The sequence below is a fragment of the Rhipicephalus microplus genome, chromosome X (genome assembly GCF_043290135.1).
Source record: "Rhipicephalus microplus isolate Deutch F79 chromosome X, USDA_Rmic, whole genome shotgun sequence".
NCBI classification, from domain to species: Eukaryota; Metazoa; Arthropoda; class Arachnida; order Ixodida; family Ixodidae; genus Rhipicephalus; species Rhipicephalus microplus.
In genome coordinates, this window is record NC_134710.1 from 264352623 (window position 1) to 264373902 (window position 21280).

At 45.1% G+C, this 21280-nt stretch overlaps 1 protein-coding gene across 1 annotated transcript in view; it reads right to left on the reverse strand.

The window, feature by feature from the left end:
- Flo1 (flotillin-1) overlaps window positions 1-21280 on the reverse strand; it is a 122770-nt gene that overhangs the window by 25468 nt on the left and 76022 nt on the right. Inside the window, exons 8-9 of the mRNA XM_075879044.1 lie at window positions 8363-8623; window positions 5816-5953 (exon numbers count right to left, since the gene is read on the reverse strand). Coding sequence (XP_075735159.1) covers window positions 5816-5953; window positions 8363-8623 — 399 coding nt within the window. The remainder of the gene's footprint in view (window positions 1-5815; window positions 5954-8362; window positions 8624-21280) is intronic.

The following is a 21280-nucleotide window of genomic DNA, read 5'->3' on the forward strand; positions in this document are numbered from 1 at the left end:
CGGAAACCCACAAGGTGGCGGAAGGGTTAAGAAAAGGAAAGACAGGGTGTCTAGCAAATCGCAGAATTCAATTTCCCTGACTTTTCCAGGTTTTCACTGACCATTTTAGCTAAAATTCTCTGACCTATACAACAGACACCATTTTGTGGAAATGGTCTGTGAAGCATATTAAAAGGGTACAGAAAACACATTTCATTGTAGAGTAAAACATTTATTGCAACTGCCCTCATTCTCGAAATGCACTTCAATTAGTGTTTGAGAGAGTTTATTTCGTCTTGAAGAATGAAGCTTCAAGTTGCACTACACTAAGGAGCCTTTGCTTTTTTTCTTGTAGCTATTTAATCAGAGCTGCTGCTCTTTTTTTCTTCTTCTCTAATTCAGTTGTTTCATCTCGCTCTCTCTTCTTTGTTTGCAGCTGCTCCCTGTAGACGCTGTAGGCACTGCGAACTGTCTTCACCATCCTGTCGGTAATGTCTACTTGAGCGATGACACCTGCTGCCAAGACCGCATCAAGCACTACTCTCTGTGCCACAAGAGAATCTTCTTTCAAATTTTCAACAAGGCATTCCTTGTTGACAGAAAAGCCTCTCTCTACCGCAGCATTGCCGTGAGGCAAGCACAAGAGAAGTTTCACAAAAAACTGCAGCTCCTTGTGATCCTGGGAACATATGTTTGTCCACAGAGTATCCAGCCTCTGTTTCTTTCTGTAAAAATTTGCCAGCTGTGCCCGTGTACTGCTTTCTGAGCACACCTTCACGTAGGTGCGATGGGCTCACTCTGCTAGCAAGCCGGTCATCCAGTGGTGCTCGCAAAGTACTTCAAGTGCCAGCGTAAGCCGCCTGGGACCAGTCTCCAAAGACAATGCACAGACAGGGTCCAAACAGCCTGCACCCACGGCCAACTTGTACTTAAGTGGCGATCTCTCCACCACTTTCTGTGCACAAGCCTTGACAAACGATATGCAGCCTTTCTTTAAATTCATTATTGCAAGCTGTGACAACTTCTTGTTCTTGCGGAGCTCGTTTTTTGCCGAGAACTCAACGTCGAATGCGGCTACATTTACTGCATTTTCTGGTATGCTTAGGTCTATCTTCATCAACTTGGCGATCGTGTCGGCAGCATCGAGAACTTCCCGTTTTACAATTCTCGACAGCAGTGAACGCAGAATGCTCTCTAGTGCTGCTGACAGGAATGGAACCATCGGTTTATTCGTCTGAAACTCACGCAGAAAGGGTTCCAATTCCTCAGCAATCAAAAGAGCAAAAGCTAACTTTGCTGACAAGACCTGATTAGACACAGCTTCTTCAACCACTTTGTAGCTTGAGCATGTTGGCCTCTTGTGTGCTTTTTCTTTACACTGCTGCACAAATACAATAAGGTGTGGTAGAATCTCCAGCGCCCTACAGATTACAGTACTATTTTCCAGCCACCTCACTGCACAGAACTTCATGGGGAATTTCGAGCACCCCGTGAGGCTGACGAAGTCAGCGCGACGTGCAGGAACGCATTTGAACAGGTTGTAGGCGCTTCAAAGAAATGATACCAAATCCCAGCCAGATGCAACGTGGCCAGCTTTATAAGCACCATTGATTGCATGAAGGCCACGGCTTCCTATGTCTAGGATATAGCTCTCATCTGACTCGCGAAGCTCTTCCTTCAGAGACCGCAAAAACATAAAATTGACATTTGGCCCGTCCATGGACACTTGCAGGATTTTGGATCCTTTGATTTCCTCCACCGCTTGGCGAAACGCTGACGCCAAGTCTTCAGTGCACGTATGACCCATGAAACAAGACGTCAGGTAGCGAGTCTTTACGCTGTCGTCAGCAGCATCACAGTATCTAATGAGAACATCGATTTGCTGTTTCTGGGTGACCTTGTTCAGCGCCTCGTCGAAACAGACTACCAGGTAAGGCACATTGACGAGACTCGGCAGCAACATATTGCGAAAGTACGGCGCAATGCCATGGCAAATGGTGTAGCCTACCTTGTCTTTACCCAGCTGAACATTTGCAGCCACCTCAGAAGTAGGAAACAGTGGAAAAAAATACCGCAGACGCTGCCGCAGAACGAAAGGATCCATGTGTCATTATGGTATTGAGACGCCAAATTATTTCTGCTTTAGTCACGTTGTTCTTAAACAAAAACCACCCACTGACACTTGCACAGGAGCTGTAGCCACTGCAACTTCGGTAGCAGCAGGCGCAGATCCAGCGCTACTGCTAGGCGAGGCGTCCGTCGGGCTTTCAAAAATTGACAATAGCTTTGGCTGGAAAGCACTTTTGAGAAAATTCAATGCAGCAATGTGCTTGCTAGAGGCATGACTTTAAACAGCTCTGTGACCCATGTTGCTCAGCAAAAACGTTTTTTGGCAAACTGTACACATGGCTTTGTGCGGATCATTTTCCACAGGCCTAATCCAACTTGCATAGTCGGAGACACTTGGGCTCGCCTAGCCCGCATTAAAGGAACACTTCTTGCCTCCTGACATCTTCGATGAAAAAATATTTTGCAGCGCGCGACACCGAAACGCAGCACTGATAAGCAGCGCGCGACACTGATGATCGCGTCTGAAATGCTGCAGGTCCGATGGATTTCTTCTCTCCGGAATACGCCTTCACAGAAATATACAGATATGTTCACTTCGAATCACAGAAGCACTTAGTCGAGGACAATGTCGCACACCACAATTCGTGCTACGGAGGAACTCCGGGAAAACGTCCGCGAGAACGCAAAGCTCACAATTCACACATTTTCAGTCGTAGTAGAGCCTAGCCGCACTGTACAACAAAGGGACGTCACCATGCTGGATTTATTGCGGGCGGATTGTTGTGGCTCGGCTCGATATGCTACGTTACCCTGCCTCCGCAGCCAGAACGCACAAACTAATTCTAGTAGAGGTCAGTGCGTGCAAACGATGACGCAAAAATAGGTAACACCGAAAATCTGCCTTGTTTCACTTCGATTACGTAATTCTGGCTCTTGACGTCGTAAGAAAGCATAGCCTTCAATATTGGCTACCAAAATGCATCGCCTCCAAGATTGGCTATCAAAATGCATCGCCTTCAAGATTCCCTACACAAAAAAAAGGAGAGTGAGCGTAGAATTTAGACACCTCCTATCGTCCTTCTATGGAAATTTCATTTCCCTGACTCTAGCGTTTCGCCCAAAGCGATCGGCTGTGTGAGTCATTAGTAGTGTGGGCAGGCCCCAAGACAGTTTTCCCTGACTTGTCTCGCTTGATTGACGAATTCCCTGACAATTCCCTGACTTTTCCTGGTGGCTAAAAATTCCCTGACATTTCCAGGTTTTCCCGGTCGCCAGACACCCTGAAAGAAGACGATCACCCGTTTTGTAGCACGAGGCCACAAGGAAATCCATACGGATTTCTTGTAGAGAAAGCCTCTTAGTTGCCGAAAAATTCATCCTAGTCCAGGGTTTGAACCCGGGAACTGGACCAATATTTCGGCAACTAAGAGGCTTTCTCTCTGAGAAATCCGCATGGATTTCCTTGTGGCTTCGTGCTACAAAACGGGTAATCATCTTCTTTCCTTTTCTTAAAGATGAAGCTTCTGTGTATCAAGAGATGCAACAAAATTCTGCATGTTCATTGCTGTTTGATTTATAGAAAAAAGAACCGACTGGCATTACTATGGGAAATGGCGCGAGTGGTTCTAAAATTCATTTTTCACCTGGTTATGCTAGATAGGTGGTGCCATCTAGAAGGCCTCAGTTGAACCAAGCAAGCAGAAATTGTTTAATGGCCACTGTTGCTGCTGTGGCTTCAGGTACTTTCTGCTGCTACAGTCGAGCCAGCTTATAACGAACCTGAGCACGATACGGCATCCGTTCGCTGTATCACGAAGTTCGTAGTAACTGAAACACAGCTTTTAAAAAAAGTTGCGAGTGTAAAACACAAACTTTTTTTGCCCAAAAAAGTCCGTGATGCACGTGTTAAGAAAAGCAAAAGCGATAAGGACGGTCTTGAGCTCATTTAAAACGGCAGGGTGCTCGTTCGCCGAGGCCCGTGGCAGAAGCTGCGTGAGGCACTGGCTCTAAAGATTCGTCGTTCTCGTAATCCGATTCCTCCAAATCGCTCTCGCCACGTACTTCATTCACAATGCCCCAATCCATGCAAGCAGTATCGACATATCATTGGCCGTAATTAAACCATCGTAACAGATGTCCCACCCACTCACCCAGGTCGGAGTCAACGACGCGCTGCCATAAATCGCCGCCACAGTGGTCCTGTTCGGAAGCTTCAGGCTCCGCAACGGGCCCGACTTCAACGAAGTCGGCCTCGCAAAAGCAGTTTCGCGTGTATGTAGCCATCACCGCCGCCCACGAAATATTCACAATCTCCACAGCTACCGGGACGCCCGAAGCGGCAAGTTGGCATCCAGGTGGTCAACAACTATGAGCAAGCGCTTCGCAACGGGGAACCTAACGCACAGATTACGTTCAAGATGCACACACGCGACACACATGCTAGAACGCGTGGAACAGCTCTGGGCCTGTTTCCAGTCATAAGACGAAACTAATTCGAGCCAGCGTGGCTGGTGTTGCCACGCTGGCTCGAAGGAGTTGCGATAAAGAGAGGGGAGGATGGGGCGGGAGGGCGACCTTGAAAACCAAAACACACGGGAAGGAGGCAGGTTAGGTAGCTTGCTTGAAAGGCCCGCGAAACTTTCACGTAGAAAAACTTGAAAGAGTACCTGCGCGCGCAGAAGTCAAAGCACGGCCGCCAGGATCGGTGCGCGTGGCAGTGTTCGAAGAATTGGCGGCCGTGGTCAAACAATCGTTTCATTGCGCCGGCGGGTTTGCGTGGCCTCACGAGCTTCGATATTTTGCGATTCGTTCCGCACAAATTAACAGCCGTTTTCGCGCTTCGGCGTGCACGTGGCAGGCATGCTGTGCCAAGTGTGAAGTGAGAGAGAACAAGTCCTAAACACGAAATAAATCGCAAATTATCAGAGTCGGTGGGGTAGCGAACGTGGGTGCACTAGACGCAGACTATCAGATACAGTCGGTGGCCGATTATCTTGGCAAATGGTCTGGTCACTCCAGGTCGGCGACGCCAACGACAGTACAAGTGATCAAAAACAGGGTAGATGGCTGACCGGTCTTGGAAAGATCAGTGGCAGTGTGAAAATATGGGCTTCGTCTGGTGATGCGGGGTGCTCAGTGTAGCAGGCGGACAAAGAACGGAGGGGTGTGTAACAAAAAGCAGTCGGGGCACGAAGGAAAGAAACAGCTTTTTTTCCTCCATAGTTTGGGGAGAGCGGCAACTAGAGGGTCGCGGAGGCAGGGTCGGCGTTTAACAATAAGAAAGTATGGGTACCTCGCCGATGCCTGATCTGTGGTCGAAAGTGGTTTTCTGGGAAGTCGACAGACCGCTGACTCCGTTCGCTGTAACCGATCAGCAGTGCTCGGAGATGCTCGTTGTAAGTGCAATTTTGTGCCATTGAACCAATGTATATTTTCACAATCACGCGGATATTATTCCTTCTAAGCAAAAATTTGTTTTAAGTGGGTCTGTTATATGTGGGCTCAACTGTAGTAATATCAGCGGCCACGGAGTAAAGGCCCGCATTGGGCACGGCAACAGTGACGCAAGACGGACTGCTTTCGAATGGGGAATTCAAAGTGTGCTAATGTGATGCGGACCACTGAAATGTGATTTTATTTCAATATAAGCACTTCCTTGCCACAAAAGTAGCACTACGAGGTTCCCAGACCGCTATTTCAGCAATCAACATCAACTTAATATTTGCCTTTAGTGTCCCTTTAAGATAAGCATGACAGTTCCACAAACCTTTGGCAGTGTATCCAGCATCATGTCAAGGATTGCAGCCTCCTTGTACTCTCGGAATGCATCTGCCTTCTTGATTAGTTGCTCTGCTTCAGCACGTGCCTTGCTCTCAATGGCGAATGCCTCTGCCTCTCCTTTGAGCTGCAAGAACACAAAATGACGTCACATGATGAAGAAAGAAAGGCATTAACAGCAATGGAACACATAGTATTGTAAGAGAGCTGAGTAAGATCAGCAAGCTCAAATGACCCCAAATATGAATAAAGTGCTTCAAAGGTCTTTACATCATCTGGAAAAGCAAGCTAGATTAAAACACTCAGTGCAAGTAAAAATTAAAATAAACTGTTTTATTATGTACATGAACCCAATAATGTTAACAGCAGTTGATTTGACTACAATTTAAATCAGACTTTTTGCTTAATCAGAATACTACACTGAAGATCACTGCATGCAACCGTGCATTGCCTAGGAAAGAAACTTGTTTCATTCTAACGAGAAAGCAGACATTTTGGTTTATTTGACCCCATCACAAAAAGCCTGAAACCAAGAAATTCCACACACAGCCATCACTACTGAATCTCAGCAGCAACATGCTCTGCTGTGATAACAACCTAAATTGCCCCTCTGGGCAATACAGGCTTTGACACTATTGATACCACTAGAAATATCTTGTGCCAAAGCTGCAACACAATTAAGAGGCAAACCATAGTGGGAGACTAAGTATTTACCAGCTGGTGTTCTTTAACACGTGTCTGAGCATTAATGCATATACTAGGGCAATGGCCGCACCCTGTAAAAGCCGCACCTAGCACTGTTTAAAGGTCCCCCACAATATATCTTTAAAAATTGTCTGTGTATTAGAGACACCCTCGATTATTTTAGAAGCCTAGCAGTGTTATCTGTAATGTGTTGATAGAATCCATAGCTTTTTTAGGAGCTTACTCAGCAAGCTTCTAATGCGCGCACCTTGTCCGGCGCCGCCGGCATGTACCCCAGTGTTGCCAGTGTATACCTCTCCAGTCGCCACTCAAGGTCGCCGCTCCGGTGACTGCTCTGGTCGCCTCTCCGGTGATTCCAACAATACTCACTAGATGGCACGCCCAAGGTGTCTCTTTTCGATGACCCGCACGCTCGCCTCTTCGCGACTACGGCCACTTTGTTCTCTTCCCTTTATGGCAGCACGCGACAACTTCCTACGATGAGTGTTACGCATGGGTAACGATATCATTCCAAGCCCTCTCACCTGCCTGCTCTCACCCATGTTTAAAAACACCCGATAGCTGCCCGTCTCCCATTCACGAGCGTTACGCACTTGACTCACGGCAGCGGTTAGTATGGCATAAAGAGGCAGGTGGTTAACGTGCCGATCGACGCGGCCAACACTGTGCAGTGCCGGCCGCGGAACGTGCCGCACAACGCTGCCTATGACGTACACATCATGCACTGGCTCGTTAACAAGCCTTCCTACAGAAATGGCCTTGCCAAGAAATGCCTCATGCACCTTCGAACAAGCTCCTCTAACATCATTCACTTTATGGATATGGTGGTGATTTTTCTCTCGCAACTAACCAACTGTCTGGTTGAAGTTTCAGGCCGATGAAAAATGTGTGCAACGATGGTGCTCTAAGAAGATGCACCCAGAAAAACAAATGAATGGAGGAGAGTTTTTCACGGCAAACACAGCATGCTTGTGGAGATAAAAGACTCAGTTCTTCACTGTTCCATCTCCAGCAAGCTCTCCAATGCAATCTTTTGGAGATAACATAGCGATTAGTGCATATTGATTGATATGTGGGGTTTAACATCCCAAAACCACCATATGATTATGAGAGACGCCGTAGTGGAGGGCTCCGGAAATTTCGACCACCTGGGGTTCTTTAACGAGCACCCAAATCTGAGCACACGGCCTACAACATTTCCGCCTCCATCGGAAATAGCGATTAGTGCATCAGGCTACTCTTAAGCTCAGAAGACTTCAGGCATTTGCATATGTTCAACTGCACCCTAGAGAAGCAATTCGGCAGATTGCCACATTTTATGACCTTAGGAAAATGTCACACGAGGTTTCAGATAAGCTTAAATGGGCATGCATACTTTGTATTCAAATTACTAATACATGAAACTATTTTGTGATCCTTGTCAAGAAATAACATGAAAAGTGATTGGCTACATCAGGCTACTTCAAGTTTGTTTGTTTTTATTTTGATTCAAGATTGTTTTGAACATGTTCACTGTGGTACCATTTTATTTGCTCTCCCTGCTTGGGCTACATGTCCACAGTATTTGATAAATAAACAAGTAAATAAATAAAAAACAAAGGGTAAAAAAAAAGGATTAGGTCATTTAGCCACTGTTCTTTATTCTACCTTTAGAATAATGAGACCAAAATCTGTGATACCAGCAAAGTTTGAAATCGCAGAAAGTGAGTGCACTGTGAAATTCACACAACTTTTTAAAGAATATTTTACGAGTAATTATTACATTGTTGCTCCTTAAAAATATCTAGGAAAATGCTTGCACTCAAGAAGGCACGGTAGTTGGGAGACTCACTCGAACGGCCTCAGCCTCTGCTTCAGCCTCCATAATGACGCGGTTACGGTTGGCCTCAGCCATTTTTTCAAGTTTGTACTTCTCCGCTTCGGCAGGACGACGCACAGTTGCCTCGAGCTCTTTCTCACGCCGCATGATCTCTTGCTCTTGCACTTGTATCTCCTGGGAACGCTCAACCACCTGTACCTGCATCTGCTCCTCTTTGATGCGCTGCCGCGTTTTGGCTGCTTGCAGGCTGTATGCCAGGTCACTGTCCGCTTTCTGCAAGTTGGAGAAAAACATTATTTATATACAAGGGAAAGAAGTGTATACCTAAGGGCAAGTTTTTCCGTGTTTGACACAGTATTAATGAGACCTAACAGACAATGCCAAGGAATGTATAGGGAAAGTTATTAAAACAAATGCACTGTAAATAAGAAGAAAGAAAAGTGGGTGAAAAAATAATCTGCCGTGAGCAGGAATCGAACCTACGACCTTCGAATACGCTCGTGCTTATCACACTCCCTTCACCTAGAAGTATACCAAATAAACAGTCAATTTCATGTATAGACTTCGTATTCACTCAAGTGCCTGTGAAAAGCAGTATTTACTGACTATTACTGCAAAACACGGCTTTCTGCTTTTAACAGACACCTTGCCCTTTTTGAAAGTGATATTAACCTACAGGATTGAATTCAGGTTCGATTTTTATTTTCATAAAAGTCAACAAGGTGAACTTTACAAAGCAAGTATTAACAAGAAGCAGTTTATAGAAAAAAAGTACATTTTTAGGATAGACCATCACCTAACGTCTATTTGTATGAGAAAGGTACACTAAAAAAAATCTCATATCTGATATGGCCCTCACAAAGACAATATGCTCATCAGTGAAGCATTCCTGAACTTCACAGCCAGAAGCAACACAGACTTCAATAATGAATGACCCTTGAAAAGAATGCTTGCTCACTCGCAAGTAAATACGACACTGACAGTATATTACTGCAAGTACGCTTCAAAAGTGTGCTGCACTATTTGATAGCTAGCTGATGAAATTTGCATCAAGAAATTGTGCAAGCTTAACAATAAACTTACTAATGAAAGTTCGCAACGTAGTTCTCTAAGCCCAGGTAACAGATGGCATAAAAGTGATTATTGCCCCAAGCCTCTGAAGAGATGCTGTCCAAGCCTGGGTAAGATTATTACAAGAAAGGAAGCAGCCACAAAGGGAAATCAAAGTGCATGCATCCCATTAGAGGCTTGATTTTAGCGCTTATACTCTGTTTGAGAAGTTCCCTTCTGCACTGTTGAGCAAATAGGAAGGACGCTTAGCCCATCCACATGTATTCATTTGCGCCATGTCATCTGCCCACCGCATTCACGGTGTCTGCATAATAAATTGTAGTTATTATCGTTAGTTTATTGACTTTTTAAAAAATGCAGTTAAGCCATTAAACAAGCTACTGCACTGGGAACTTGAAGCGTGAATTTATTGCTCTGCCGGAGATTGGTAGAATCTAATGCCAGCGGATAACTTCACTTTGAGGCTCTTTCTCTCTGATGCTGTTCTTAGCTCTCGTATGTCTGTTTCTCCGTAGACGCGTTTCTTTGCGTCTACCGCTGTAACGCTGCTTGGCTCTTTTTTGTTTCTGCCTAAAGAGGACTAGGCTTTGCTGCACAAGCATGTGGCTTTCCCTGTAGCTTTGGTAGTGCTAAACCAAAGTGGTGAAACAGAGTACAGTGGAGTGCACAGATCTTACAAGCCAGAGACTGTTTTACAGCGAAAGCTCTTATGAGATCACAACTCGAGTCACGCGCAGTTGCCCGCCACCGCCAGTGTCCGCAACCACATTGCGCAAAATTAGGGGAAAAAAAAAAAATTTAGCACCAATAACACAGTGGGGCTCGAACTCGGGTTCGCTGGGTGCCAGCCCAGTATTTCACCACTGAGGTACGCCAGTGCTTGCGACTTATTGGCAAACTTGCCTTAGGAAGGCTTGAGGTTGAGAAAGCAATCGCATTAATACGACTTATACAGTGTTTTAAAACAGCAAAAGAAAAACCAGTCGTCGCACAATGCGAATAGCGTAACGATTGAGCCGTCCAATGCTCGAACCCACTACAAAAGTTTGCTCTTGTTCCCCTATTGACTGTCGCGCATACCCACTTCAGCCATAATTCCTCATCGTCAGACACTGCATGAACGATTGGCACAAAATTTCTTGCAAGTGTTTAGCGGATGCCACGCTTTTCAGAAGAATGATGAAAAATAGCATAGCGAATGCTGGCCTATTACCCAAAAAATTTTATTATTAAAGCCCTAGTGGGTATCGAGCAAGTATGTTTGCAGTAGTTACCCAATGAGTGTTTTGAAAAGGCTCTAAAAGGCCCCTCTTCTACCTTTTGCTGTGACTGTGCTGTGCCTTCCACGCAGGCCTGGCATTTTTTTGTGATAAAAGTGATCAAGCCAATCGGTCTGCCATATCATTTGAAGTGACTGACCATGCCCCAGTACCTACTCCTCATCAGTACCTATGTGTGAAGACATCTGTTGACAGATTTGTAACATTTTTTCCAACATGCTTGAGGTGCTTTATTACACCAATGATGAGAGCTGCTATTATTAATTATATTGTTATGGGGAAGAAAGTATATGCAGAAAATATATTTGCCAGAAAATGCATACAATGCTGCTGCAGTCTACGTCCGTTCCGCTAAGCATTTCGTTGTTGTCATCCTCAGGTATCTTCTCAGCCCGTGACATCACCTACCAGCAGCAGAAGCACTGTCTCGGTGCATTCAATCCTGGTTGAAGTCTCGTGATGGTTTATGTTTCAAGATGTGCACTGTATCGGTCGGGACTGAAGCTGTTGCCGACATGGGATAGAGGGGAGCAATCTCATAGGTCCCACTGGTGACCTCGCATGTGACCCGGTAAAGGTCAATGTAACGGGACATGAGTTTATCGCAGAGACTGACTTGTCGCAATATGTCAAGACCAGCGACCCCGGGAAGTACATGTCACGATGCCGGCAATTGTAAACACTCTTTTGGTTAACCTGCGAGGCACATAAACGATCCTGGGCGACTTGGCGGGCGATGTCAGCACGAGCCTGGGCATCACGAGCATATCGATGAGGTGGTGTCAGAATGGAGCATGGTGTCCATGGGTAAAGACGGGTCATGACCAAACAGTAGATAAAAAGGTAAAAATCGAGCTATGTCATGACGTGAAGAGCTGTATGCGAAGGTAACGAAAGCTGAGTGGATGTTTCAATCTTTGTGATCCTTAGAGAAGGAAATCGCTAACAGGTTTGTCAGGGAGCGATTGAGGCGTTTGGTGAGGCCGTTGGTTTGTGGGTGGTACGCTGTAATGAACTTGTGGTGGGTGGAGCACAATCGCAGGAGGTGGTGACTACTTTAGATAGAAAACAGTGATCGCAGTCGGTGATCAACTGACGAGGAGCACCATGACAAAGAATGATGTCATGAAGAATGAGATCGGCTACATCCGTAGCACAACTGGTGGGAAGGGCTCGTGTAACGGCATACCACGTTGCGTAGTTGGTAGCGACGGCAATCCATTTATTACCACTGGCCGACGCAGGAAAAGGTCCTAGAAGATCGAGGCCGACTCGAAAAAATGGCTCATGTGGTATTTCAATGGGCTGAAGGGTACCAGCCGGCTCCAGTGCAGATGTCTTGTGGCGCTGGCAGAGGTCGCATGCCGCAACTCACTGTCACACAGAACAGTAGAAGCCAGGCCAACGCGGTCATACGTGCGTGACGCCCCTAGGTGTCCAGCGGTGGGTGCGTCATAAAACTGGGCCCAGGGTGTCTACCAATTGGACTTTTCCAAATGCCCCGACTTTTACAGGTTTTCCATGATGATTAAAAGCGAATTCCATCACCGTCACATCTGCTTGGAAAACTCTGTGCACTGTAAACAAACCCTTGAAGGCAAAAAAACTCAGGCACTCGTATAAAATAAGTAAACATAGTTACCACATGTGCTCAGAATGTACTCGGCATGTCTGGTAAGCATGAAAAAATATGTATATCTGGCCAAAACAAAGCCTCTGAGTCAGGAAATGAGCAAGTCAGCTGTTTAATGTTTGGAAGGACCAGTAAGCGAACACACGAGTTGAAATTAACCATAACTGAAAGTCTGAAGGAGCCGTAATAGTGCAGCAACGCAGTCAAAGCTGCTAGGAAACTTGAAGCCTGATCCTAACATGTGCATTGCATCTCAGCGAGTGACTTTTTGATGCTGTGCTGCGCCCTCTCCTTATACAAAGAAAGAAGGCACGTGGCTATGCGAAGCTGCGCTCCCTTCTTCCTTCACTGGAAGAAGACCCAGCACCGCATCGATCGACACGTTAGGTTTATCATCCCAAAACCACCATATGATTACGAGACGCCGTAGTAGAAAGCTCCAGACATTTCAACCACCCGAAATTCTTCAACGTGCAGCCAAATCTGAGCACACGGGCCTGCATCATTTTCGCCTCAACTGAAAATGCAGCCACCACAGACAGGATTCAATCCCCCAACCTGCTAGTCAGCAGCCGAATACTTTAGCCACTAGACCATAGAAGCGGGCCCGCAGCACCGCGTCAATAAGCCAAACGGGCTGCAAAGTGCACATGTGGCTGCACCTTTTAGAAGTGCCACCATCTCATAGAAGTATGTGGGAGCCCGCGACCGAATCCGCCACTGGAGTAAATGCTCAGACCACTTAGCATGTGGATCGGATTGAATAAAATCGACCTGAACTACTGTATTTACTGAAGTGATTTTACTATTCATGATATGGATTGGATTTGGTTCGATCCCTGAATTGCTGTACTTACTATCCAAAAACACGTATTCTGACATAACTATGAGAATGTCACAAGAACAAAGCCGTACTGCCTTTTTTTTTACATTAAGCAGATGCATGTTGGTGTTTTATTTCGCTAGGCTCCAACGCTTGCAGAGCGACAAAAGTCCTCAGATGCCTGCAACGAAAGCTGAGGGTAGCGTTTAAAGCGCTTATGTTTGAATATGAGGTGGCAAGAAGGAATCTGTCAGGTTGCAACGACTTTCTCGATTCTATAGATTAATCACGGATGCCAGCATGTTACCTTCGTTTACGTACTTAGTCTTCTTCGGACGTGAGACTAAAATAATGACAGATTTAATAACACCTTTTTAAGAAACATATTTGAGAACTTTACCTGAAGTTACCCAATGCTACATAAGAAGGCGAGCTACCAGCAATAAGGGCGTTGCTGAGGACGTTTGCCGTTGCTTCGAAAATAATAATTACAGCAGTACTAATAATATTAAAAGGCATGACAAAGCCCAAGAAGCCTCTGCTGATGGCACTTCTGGCGTAACCCGAGCCAGGCTGAAATCGCGGCCCTGACAATAATGCACAAATTTACCAACTAGTGAGTAATGTTGTGGTTTGTACTAACTAGTGAGTAATGCTGTGGTTTGAATGTCAGATATGGTGTGTGATATGTAGAAGCAACAGACATTAAAATAGTGCATGTACCAACATGGAAGCTAAGGAATGCTTTAGTCAACATGAAAGACAAGCTGCTGAGCGAAAAATTTCCCGGTCTTGTTTATGCCATAGGCTGCCACAATTGTGACAACCAGTACGTTGGTGAGACCAGTGATTTCACGAAAAGAGTTAAGCGATACAAATATTATGGCACGAAATGACGCATGTCCTCGAATGCCCTCGCTAAACATGGCAAATCTACAAGCCACCAAGTTGAATGGTCTCTAGCCAAAGAAAAGGTTGCATCATGCCTGGACCTCGGAATCCCTGCACATATAGACGACTGCACATACACTGAACAGGAGTGATAAGACGCTTTCGACAATGTACTCTCAGTGCTTACGTCTCATACTTAGGCGTACCTAAATACGCTGCGCATTTCCTATGGCTTTTATAGTGAAAAAGACTCCCGTTTCAAGTGGCAAAGCGTCTGTAAAATTTGTCTTCTTTTGAGTAGACAGTTATGCACTGCCTTTTTCTTCATTTGAGGTCGCTTCTAGCTGTTCAGTCAAGTTCAGTTTATTATTATTCATTCAACATAGAAAGGTTCATCGTTAGTTTTTGCAGCCGAAGGTGCAACTTAAAGCTTTGATCAATGATAATGCTTATTTTTGTGATGGTCGCACAGACTGCCGCCAGTTTCCATGACCTGGCCAGGTTTTTCAGAAATTGCCCGACTTCTCCCTGACTTTTCGATAAAGGCCTGAATTCCCCGACTTTTCCAGGTTTTCCAGGTTGATAGACACCCTGTGGGCCAAAACATCTAAGCGCAGCTGCACAGGAACAACAAGTAAAAGCTCAGCACCATCAGGGTGGGCGTTGTAGTGATGCAAGATGTTGTGAAGGATGAACATCTGTAAGGAGTGGTCAGGGTGTGGAAATTGCAGACCATCGATGATAGAATGCACAGAGGAGTCGCACCCTTGTTCAGCAGCTATGTTGGTGAAGGCTGTAATTGAGAGAACGAGGGCTTCTTGTCCATCTTCCATCATCTCAGGGGGATCAGCTGGATGACGGAACAAGCAATCAGCATTCTTGTGAAGTTGCCCGGATTTATAGGATACGAAAAAAGTACTCATGTAAGCGCAGCAACCAGCGACCAAGGTGTCCCGTAGGGTCCTTGAGCGAGGAGAACCAGCAAAGCGCATGATGGTCCATAATAACTGAAAAGTGTCTGCCATACAGATACAGTCGGAATTTCGCAATGGCCCAGACGATATCTTAACACTCCCATTCTGTGATCGAATAATTTTGTTCCGAGCGCGACAACAGTCGGCTTGCGTATGCGACGATGTGGTGTACGCCTTGTTGCTGTTGCGCCAGCATTGCAGCTATGCCATGGCCAATAGCATCGGTACGAAGCTCAGTGGTGGCAGATGGGTCGAAGTGTGCCAGGACTGGTGGATTGGTGAGAATGGCAACTAGTGACGAGAAGGCGTTTGCTTGCTGTTGGCCCCAGGTGAATGCGACATCCTTTTTGAGAAGGCAGGTTAGCGGACCGGCTACTTTTGCGAAATTCTCGACAAAACAACGGAAGTAAAAGCACAGTCCCAGAACACTTCAGACGTCCTTGGCTTAGCGGGGTGTGGGGAAGTCTCGAACTGCTCGGACTTGCGCAAGGTCTGGTTGTATGCCCGCAGTGTCAACAAGATAGCTGAGTGCACAGAATCGGCATTGCCCAAAGTGACATTTGGACAAGTTAAGTCGCAGATTGGCACGTTGGAAAATATCAAGCACTGTAGACAGATGGGTAAGGTGGTTTATCAAACTAGTCGAAAAAACAATAACATCGTCAGCATAGCAAAGGCAGATAGACCATTTCATGCCTCGAAGGAGAGAGTCCATCATGCGTTCAAAAGTCATGGGAGAATTGCATAATCTAAAAGGAATCACTTTGAACTGATCAAGTCCTTCAGGAGTCACCAAGGCAGCCTTTTCTCTGTCTGTCCAAAGCAATCTGTATCTGCCAGTAGCCTGAGTGGAGGTCTATTGAAGAGAAATAGTTGGGGCCGTGCAAGCAATTAAGTGCATCATCTATGCTTGGTAGAGAATACATATCTTTCTTGGTAATACGGTCGAGATGGCGGTAGTCAACACAGAATCTCTAGCTGTTGTCCTTATTTTCAACAAGTACAACAGGTGAGGACCAGGGACTGGATGAAGGTTCGATTGTGCCCTTATGAAGCACTTTATCCACTTCCCGCTGTAGAATAGCACGCTCTGAGGCTTACACACGGGAGGGCCGCCTGCAAATGCATCAAGCATCACCGGCATTGATGCGATGGGCTACCATGGTTGTCTGGCCCAAATTACAGTCGCTGAAGTCAAAGATGTCCTGATAAGAAGTGAGGACGGGGTGGAGAGCAGAAACTTGTTCTGAAGTGAGCTTGTCAGATATCACTGGCATGAAAAGGTCGGAACAAAAACGTGACGGGAGTGACATTAATGAAAAATCTAATGGTCAAGGTGGAAACTGTATGGTCGGCCAGTAATATCAGATGCACAAGTGACAATATTTGTGACACGAACCTTCATATGGAGAAATGCACAACTACTTGATTTGCTACGGCCTTGAAGTATCGCAAATGCCTTTCAGATATCTTCCTCGACTTGAAACGAGTCCTTGTTGTGAGCTTCGCTCCATTAAGTCAACTTGAAAAGCAAGTTTAGGCATGAGCACTCTTGAATCTGTCTGGGAAGCTGAACCATAGCTGTGTTTCAGAGAGATGCTGTCTACCACCACAAAAGCATCTTCATAAAGGCACTATGAGCAAGCATTTCAGTTTGTATGCAAAAACCTCTGATGCTATGTTACGAGACCCACACATTTCATATGTGGGGTTTAATGTCCCAAAACCACCATATGATTATGAGACGCCGTAGTGGAGGGCTCCGGAAATTTCGACCAGACCCACACATTTTGTGAAGCATGTTGAATGAATTGTTGCGCGACAAAGACAACTCAATGGAAGTGCATAGCGACACGGTATTTGCACCATGGCCTCCACAATTAGCTTGGACAGCACACCATAGGAACAGAATTACTGAAACTTATCACAAAGGCCACATACTAGGATATTGTTTCTGAAAGGAAATTTCAAGCGAACTGCGAATGCTTTTGCCATTGGAAACGACGCAGGCAATATGACATTCATGGATGACTCAAGTTTTTATTTGTTTTTTTTTTCTGGCTGCGCTGTTAAGGATTTGCTTTAATGTAGCGGCTATAACCAATGCTGGATTACATAAAACTTTGTTTTCATATCCTAAATGACTGGAATAATGCATTTCATAGATTTCATGGTAAGCTTTTTTTTTTCTTAAAATAGAAAGATACTGCATTGAAGTCAGTATCAATCTCGAACCCAGTTCGAGAAATGGCTGTCTTGGCGAGTCTGAAGTTGCGCATCACCTTGAGGTTGACTTGACCAAGTCCAGTCGGGGCTTCAAGTATAGGGGTGTTTTCTGAATTATGGGGGTAAGGACAACCTTGTTCCCTCAAAGTCCAACAAAACTCAATGCTGGGCCACTCTGTACATAGTTGGGACAATTATTTTTGGCACCAAAGGCATTAGCGTGTCAAGAAAAGAAAACAAGACCAATAGTTATCCGTTACTCGCATAAGGTAGCACATAACCTTAAGAAGGTTGCTTCAAAGCTTGATGTGCCTGGGCTCTTTTCAGTGCCATGTCAATTATCTAGTGTTTGTAGGTGTGTAATGAAAGCTAGTGATTCTAAATGATGTGATAAAAAGCATCAGCATCATTTTGGAAAGAATTAAGTGGGTTTGGTGTACATGATTCCATTAAGCTGCAATAATAATGTATTTTTTACAGAATCCCTTTTGATTTCGGCATTCTGAACATGTACATATTATTATAGTTCTAAAATGAGCCAGTTGGTAGTGAGCGCGTGTACTTGCCCTCTTGCCTACAATTTTGTCCATGCTGTGCTACCTTCTTATATTTACACATTTCACTCCAAGTCGTTAATTTCCTTTTCTTGCCCTGAAATGAATCATAGAAGGCATACACAGTAAGTGTTGACAGTTTCACAGGGCACTGAGTAACAACTCAATTTCAGCCAATTTCAATAGAGTAGGCTTCTAATGATTAAATCCACTTTTCTTAGTAATTTAAAGCCCGGCTGAAGGCCCCGGTTGGTGCCCATACATTTCTATGAGACCATATTTTGATTACTTTGCTGCAGTAATTCGTCTGTGCTGAATAATTTGACCTTTATTGGTTATCTAGCCCGTGCCCAACCATACTGATGACCACAGTAATGATCTTAATAAGTACAGACCACTTATAACCTTAATCACAGGAGTCACGGATATCTGCACTACAACTCTTGCACCAACTGTGCCAAAGTGCGCCAAATCAGATTTACTGCGCCATCCTGATAATATCAATGAAAATTGCGCCAAACTGCGTCAAAGTCGGATTTGGGAGCGTCTCTGACCAGAAATAGCCACGCGGGCGTGTCAAAACATGTACACCTTGTTCTTGAGGCCACCAAAATTACAATCATGTGCCTAAAATTATTCCGCTGAATCAACAGTGGTCGCACGTGTGTCATAAGTAATCTAGGATGTTTGGTGCCAACGCAACTTCTGTTGCGCAAGTCCGCTTAACCGTAAAACGCGCTCTCCGCAGGGGCTCGTGAACCCTATTCCAATCTGTATCTTGAAATTGTGGCGGTGATTCATCGGCGGGTGTCGTCTGTTCCAGAAACACTGCTGGTAGCTCGTCTGACGAGTTGTGCGGTACGTAACTAAAGCAATTTTCACCAACATCTACACGCGCTTCGAGTTCACAGAAAAACATGTGCACGGTGGAAATGCGTTGACACTTTTCCTTTAATCTACTTTATTCATGGATCTTCATTCAGAAGTTCATTTTCGTACTTCCTTCCACCAGCACATCCCCATTTGTAATCGCTGTTACAGTAAAAGCTAAACACCCTGCCATTTCAACCTCGAGATTGCTAGTGTTCGTATTCAAAATTTTTGTATGTTTTTTAATGACATCTCATTATTAAAAGCACGCAGACTGGTTGGAGCAGCCGGAATTCAGTTTTATTATCGCTGGCAGCTCTGGGGTTAGAAGGCCCATGGTGAAGCGGCTACACCTTGTTACACGTCTGCCTCTCGCTTTCTAAGGTCAATAGCTGACGGTTAAAAAAATTAAACATCCTGCCATCCCAATCATTGCTTCATTTTTTTTTTTTTTTTTTGTGGGAGAGGACGGAGCTGCGTCGCTTGAAGGGCGCATTCGTGAGCGCACTATTTCAAGGCCTTATGAGTAGAGACCGGATTTACATGCACTAAAAAACCACGTTTCAGGTGCCAAAAATAGGCAGAAAAAACACTGTTTATAATGATAGAATGGCGCCAATGTTTAACCTAGCCATGCAGTTTTTTTTTTTTTTTGCAGGGTTTGCAGAATATGGTATCCCATTTTTTTTTAGTTCAGCATGGCGAGTTAAATGTCAACCGTTGAATAAGCACGCTAGTGGGTGTCTTTCTTTTCGGCATGATTGAGAAGCGCAACTCGGGAGCAAACAGCCAGAGCGCCAATAGGCTAGAAGGGTTATTTTGCCTCATATTAACTTGGTTGAACTGCAAAGGGTTAATAATTTCTCTTCTGTCTGCAGACACCTTAAAGGACCCTTCACCAAGTTCGAGAATTTCGAGCAGGCAAGAGGGATGCATGCACTGGGCGCTCGCGATCTCATCTGCCAAGATTTATAATGCTACTTGCCCCGAAAAAAAGTGAAATATCAGATCGAACGCTGCTTATATATCTTACGGGTGCCCCAACACGGTGGAGGCAGTGTATATACAAGAAGGAATCATACGTGACACTTCGCGAATTCTACAAGGCATGTTTTCTGTTGCCTGACTAGAAGTAAGAATGCTGACAGAAATATTAAAACACACAAATGGAATCTATTCGCATTATTTTTTTGTAACTTCGCATCAAGTGAGATGCAAGATTAAGCTGCCTTCATTTAATTTGCGTTGATGTTTTCACCATCCTCGCATCGTTCCAGTGCCCACATTCACAACGCTCGGAGTGTTTTTGGTGCATCGTACCTTATAGCAGCTCAAGCAATGCGACGCTGTGTATCGTGGTAAGGATACATGAACCTGGCAGCCTCTCCAAAAGTGCGTGTAGAGATGGTTCCATCTCACAGAAACATATGGCAATGGCAATACAGAGAATGTCGAAACGGCACAACGTAGCTAGCGTGCATGATCTGTCCTTGCCTGCGCATGACATGTTGATACGTCTGCATCGTGTGATCCTCCGGCTTCGAGTTGGTCTGATACCGAAGAGGGCAGGAAGGAATTTGGCTAGCAAAATCTACACCGGGCGAGTGGCAAAGGTTTCAAGCTCGCCTCCTCGCATCATGCTTTTGCGACTTGTAATGAACCAATTGAAAAATCCTAGCGGTGCAAAGCTTGGGCACGCAACAATTTCGAGTGTCCAAGTAATTTTTATCTGACCTAGTGAAGCACCGTTGATTAAGTAAATTACAAATAAAACAAAAACCACGTGGGCTTTTTTTTAACGTATACAGTCAACTTTCCCCTGATGACACTCCACTACTTTTCAATCATTATCCATTGTCCTGCGGCTGTACAGAAGCACCTCTCGTTCCCTACGTATGCCAACAAGCACCGTGGAGATGCCGAGCAGACGACACGCAGCGGATGAATTCATGTGCAGGGGCGAATCGGCCTTCGTATTGGCTTAGAGGCCTTTTAGTCATGACAGTGCTGAAAGGAACTGATGAGATGGAGTATAGGTTGCACCGTATAGTGTCGCGAAAGCTCAATTTTGCCTGGTAGCATGAATACGTGTCTACAGCTGCAACTGAAAGCGAAATTCCAGGTTAAATAGCGTTCACAAAGGCACCGATATTTAAGATGGGCATTTATAGGCACTTATAGGAATTGAGGCATAAATGTCAAAAACAGGCATTTATAGGCACTATAAAAACACTATAAAAGCTCTTATTAACCCTTAATTCACGCTCATATCGAAATGGCACGATGGGAACGCAAAAAACAAAATAGCCATTTGCCTATAATCCGGCCTCTACTAATGAGACATACTCCTAAACTTTCTGTGCTACTATAACATATGCTTCGCGTTTAGATAACTGACAGTGCAAAAACCGCTTCGGCAATTGGAGTGATCATTGTTGTCAGCGTTCATCTGAGTTATGTGGCGTGTCCAAAAGATGGTTAGCAATGAATGTGATACCAACAGTCTATTCGCATTGAGAGTATAAGATAGAAGGGTATAACAGCCGCCTTTAATGCCTGCTGAATCGGCGCAACTGCCAGTGATCACACTCAAAAGTTCATACCACCT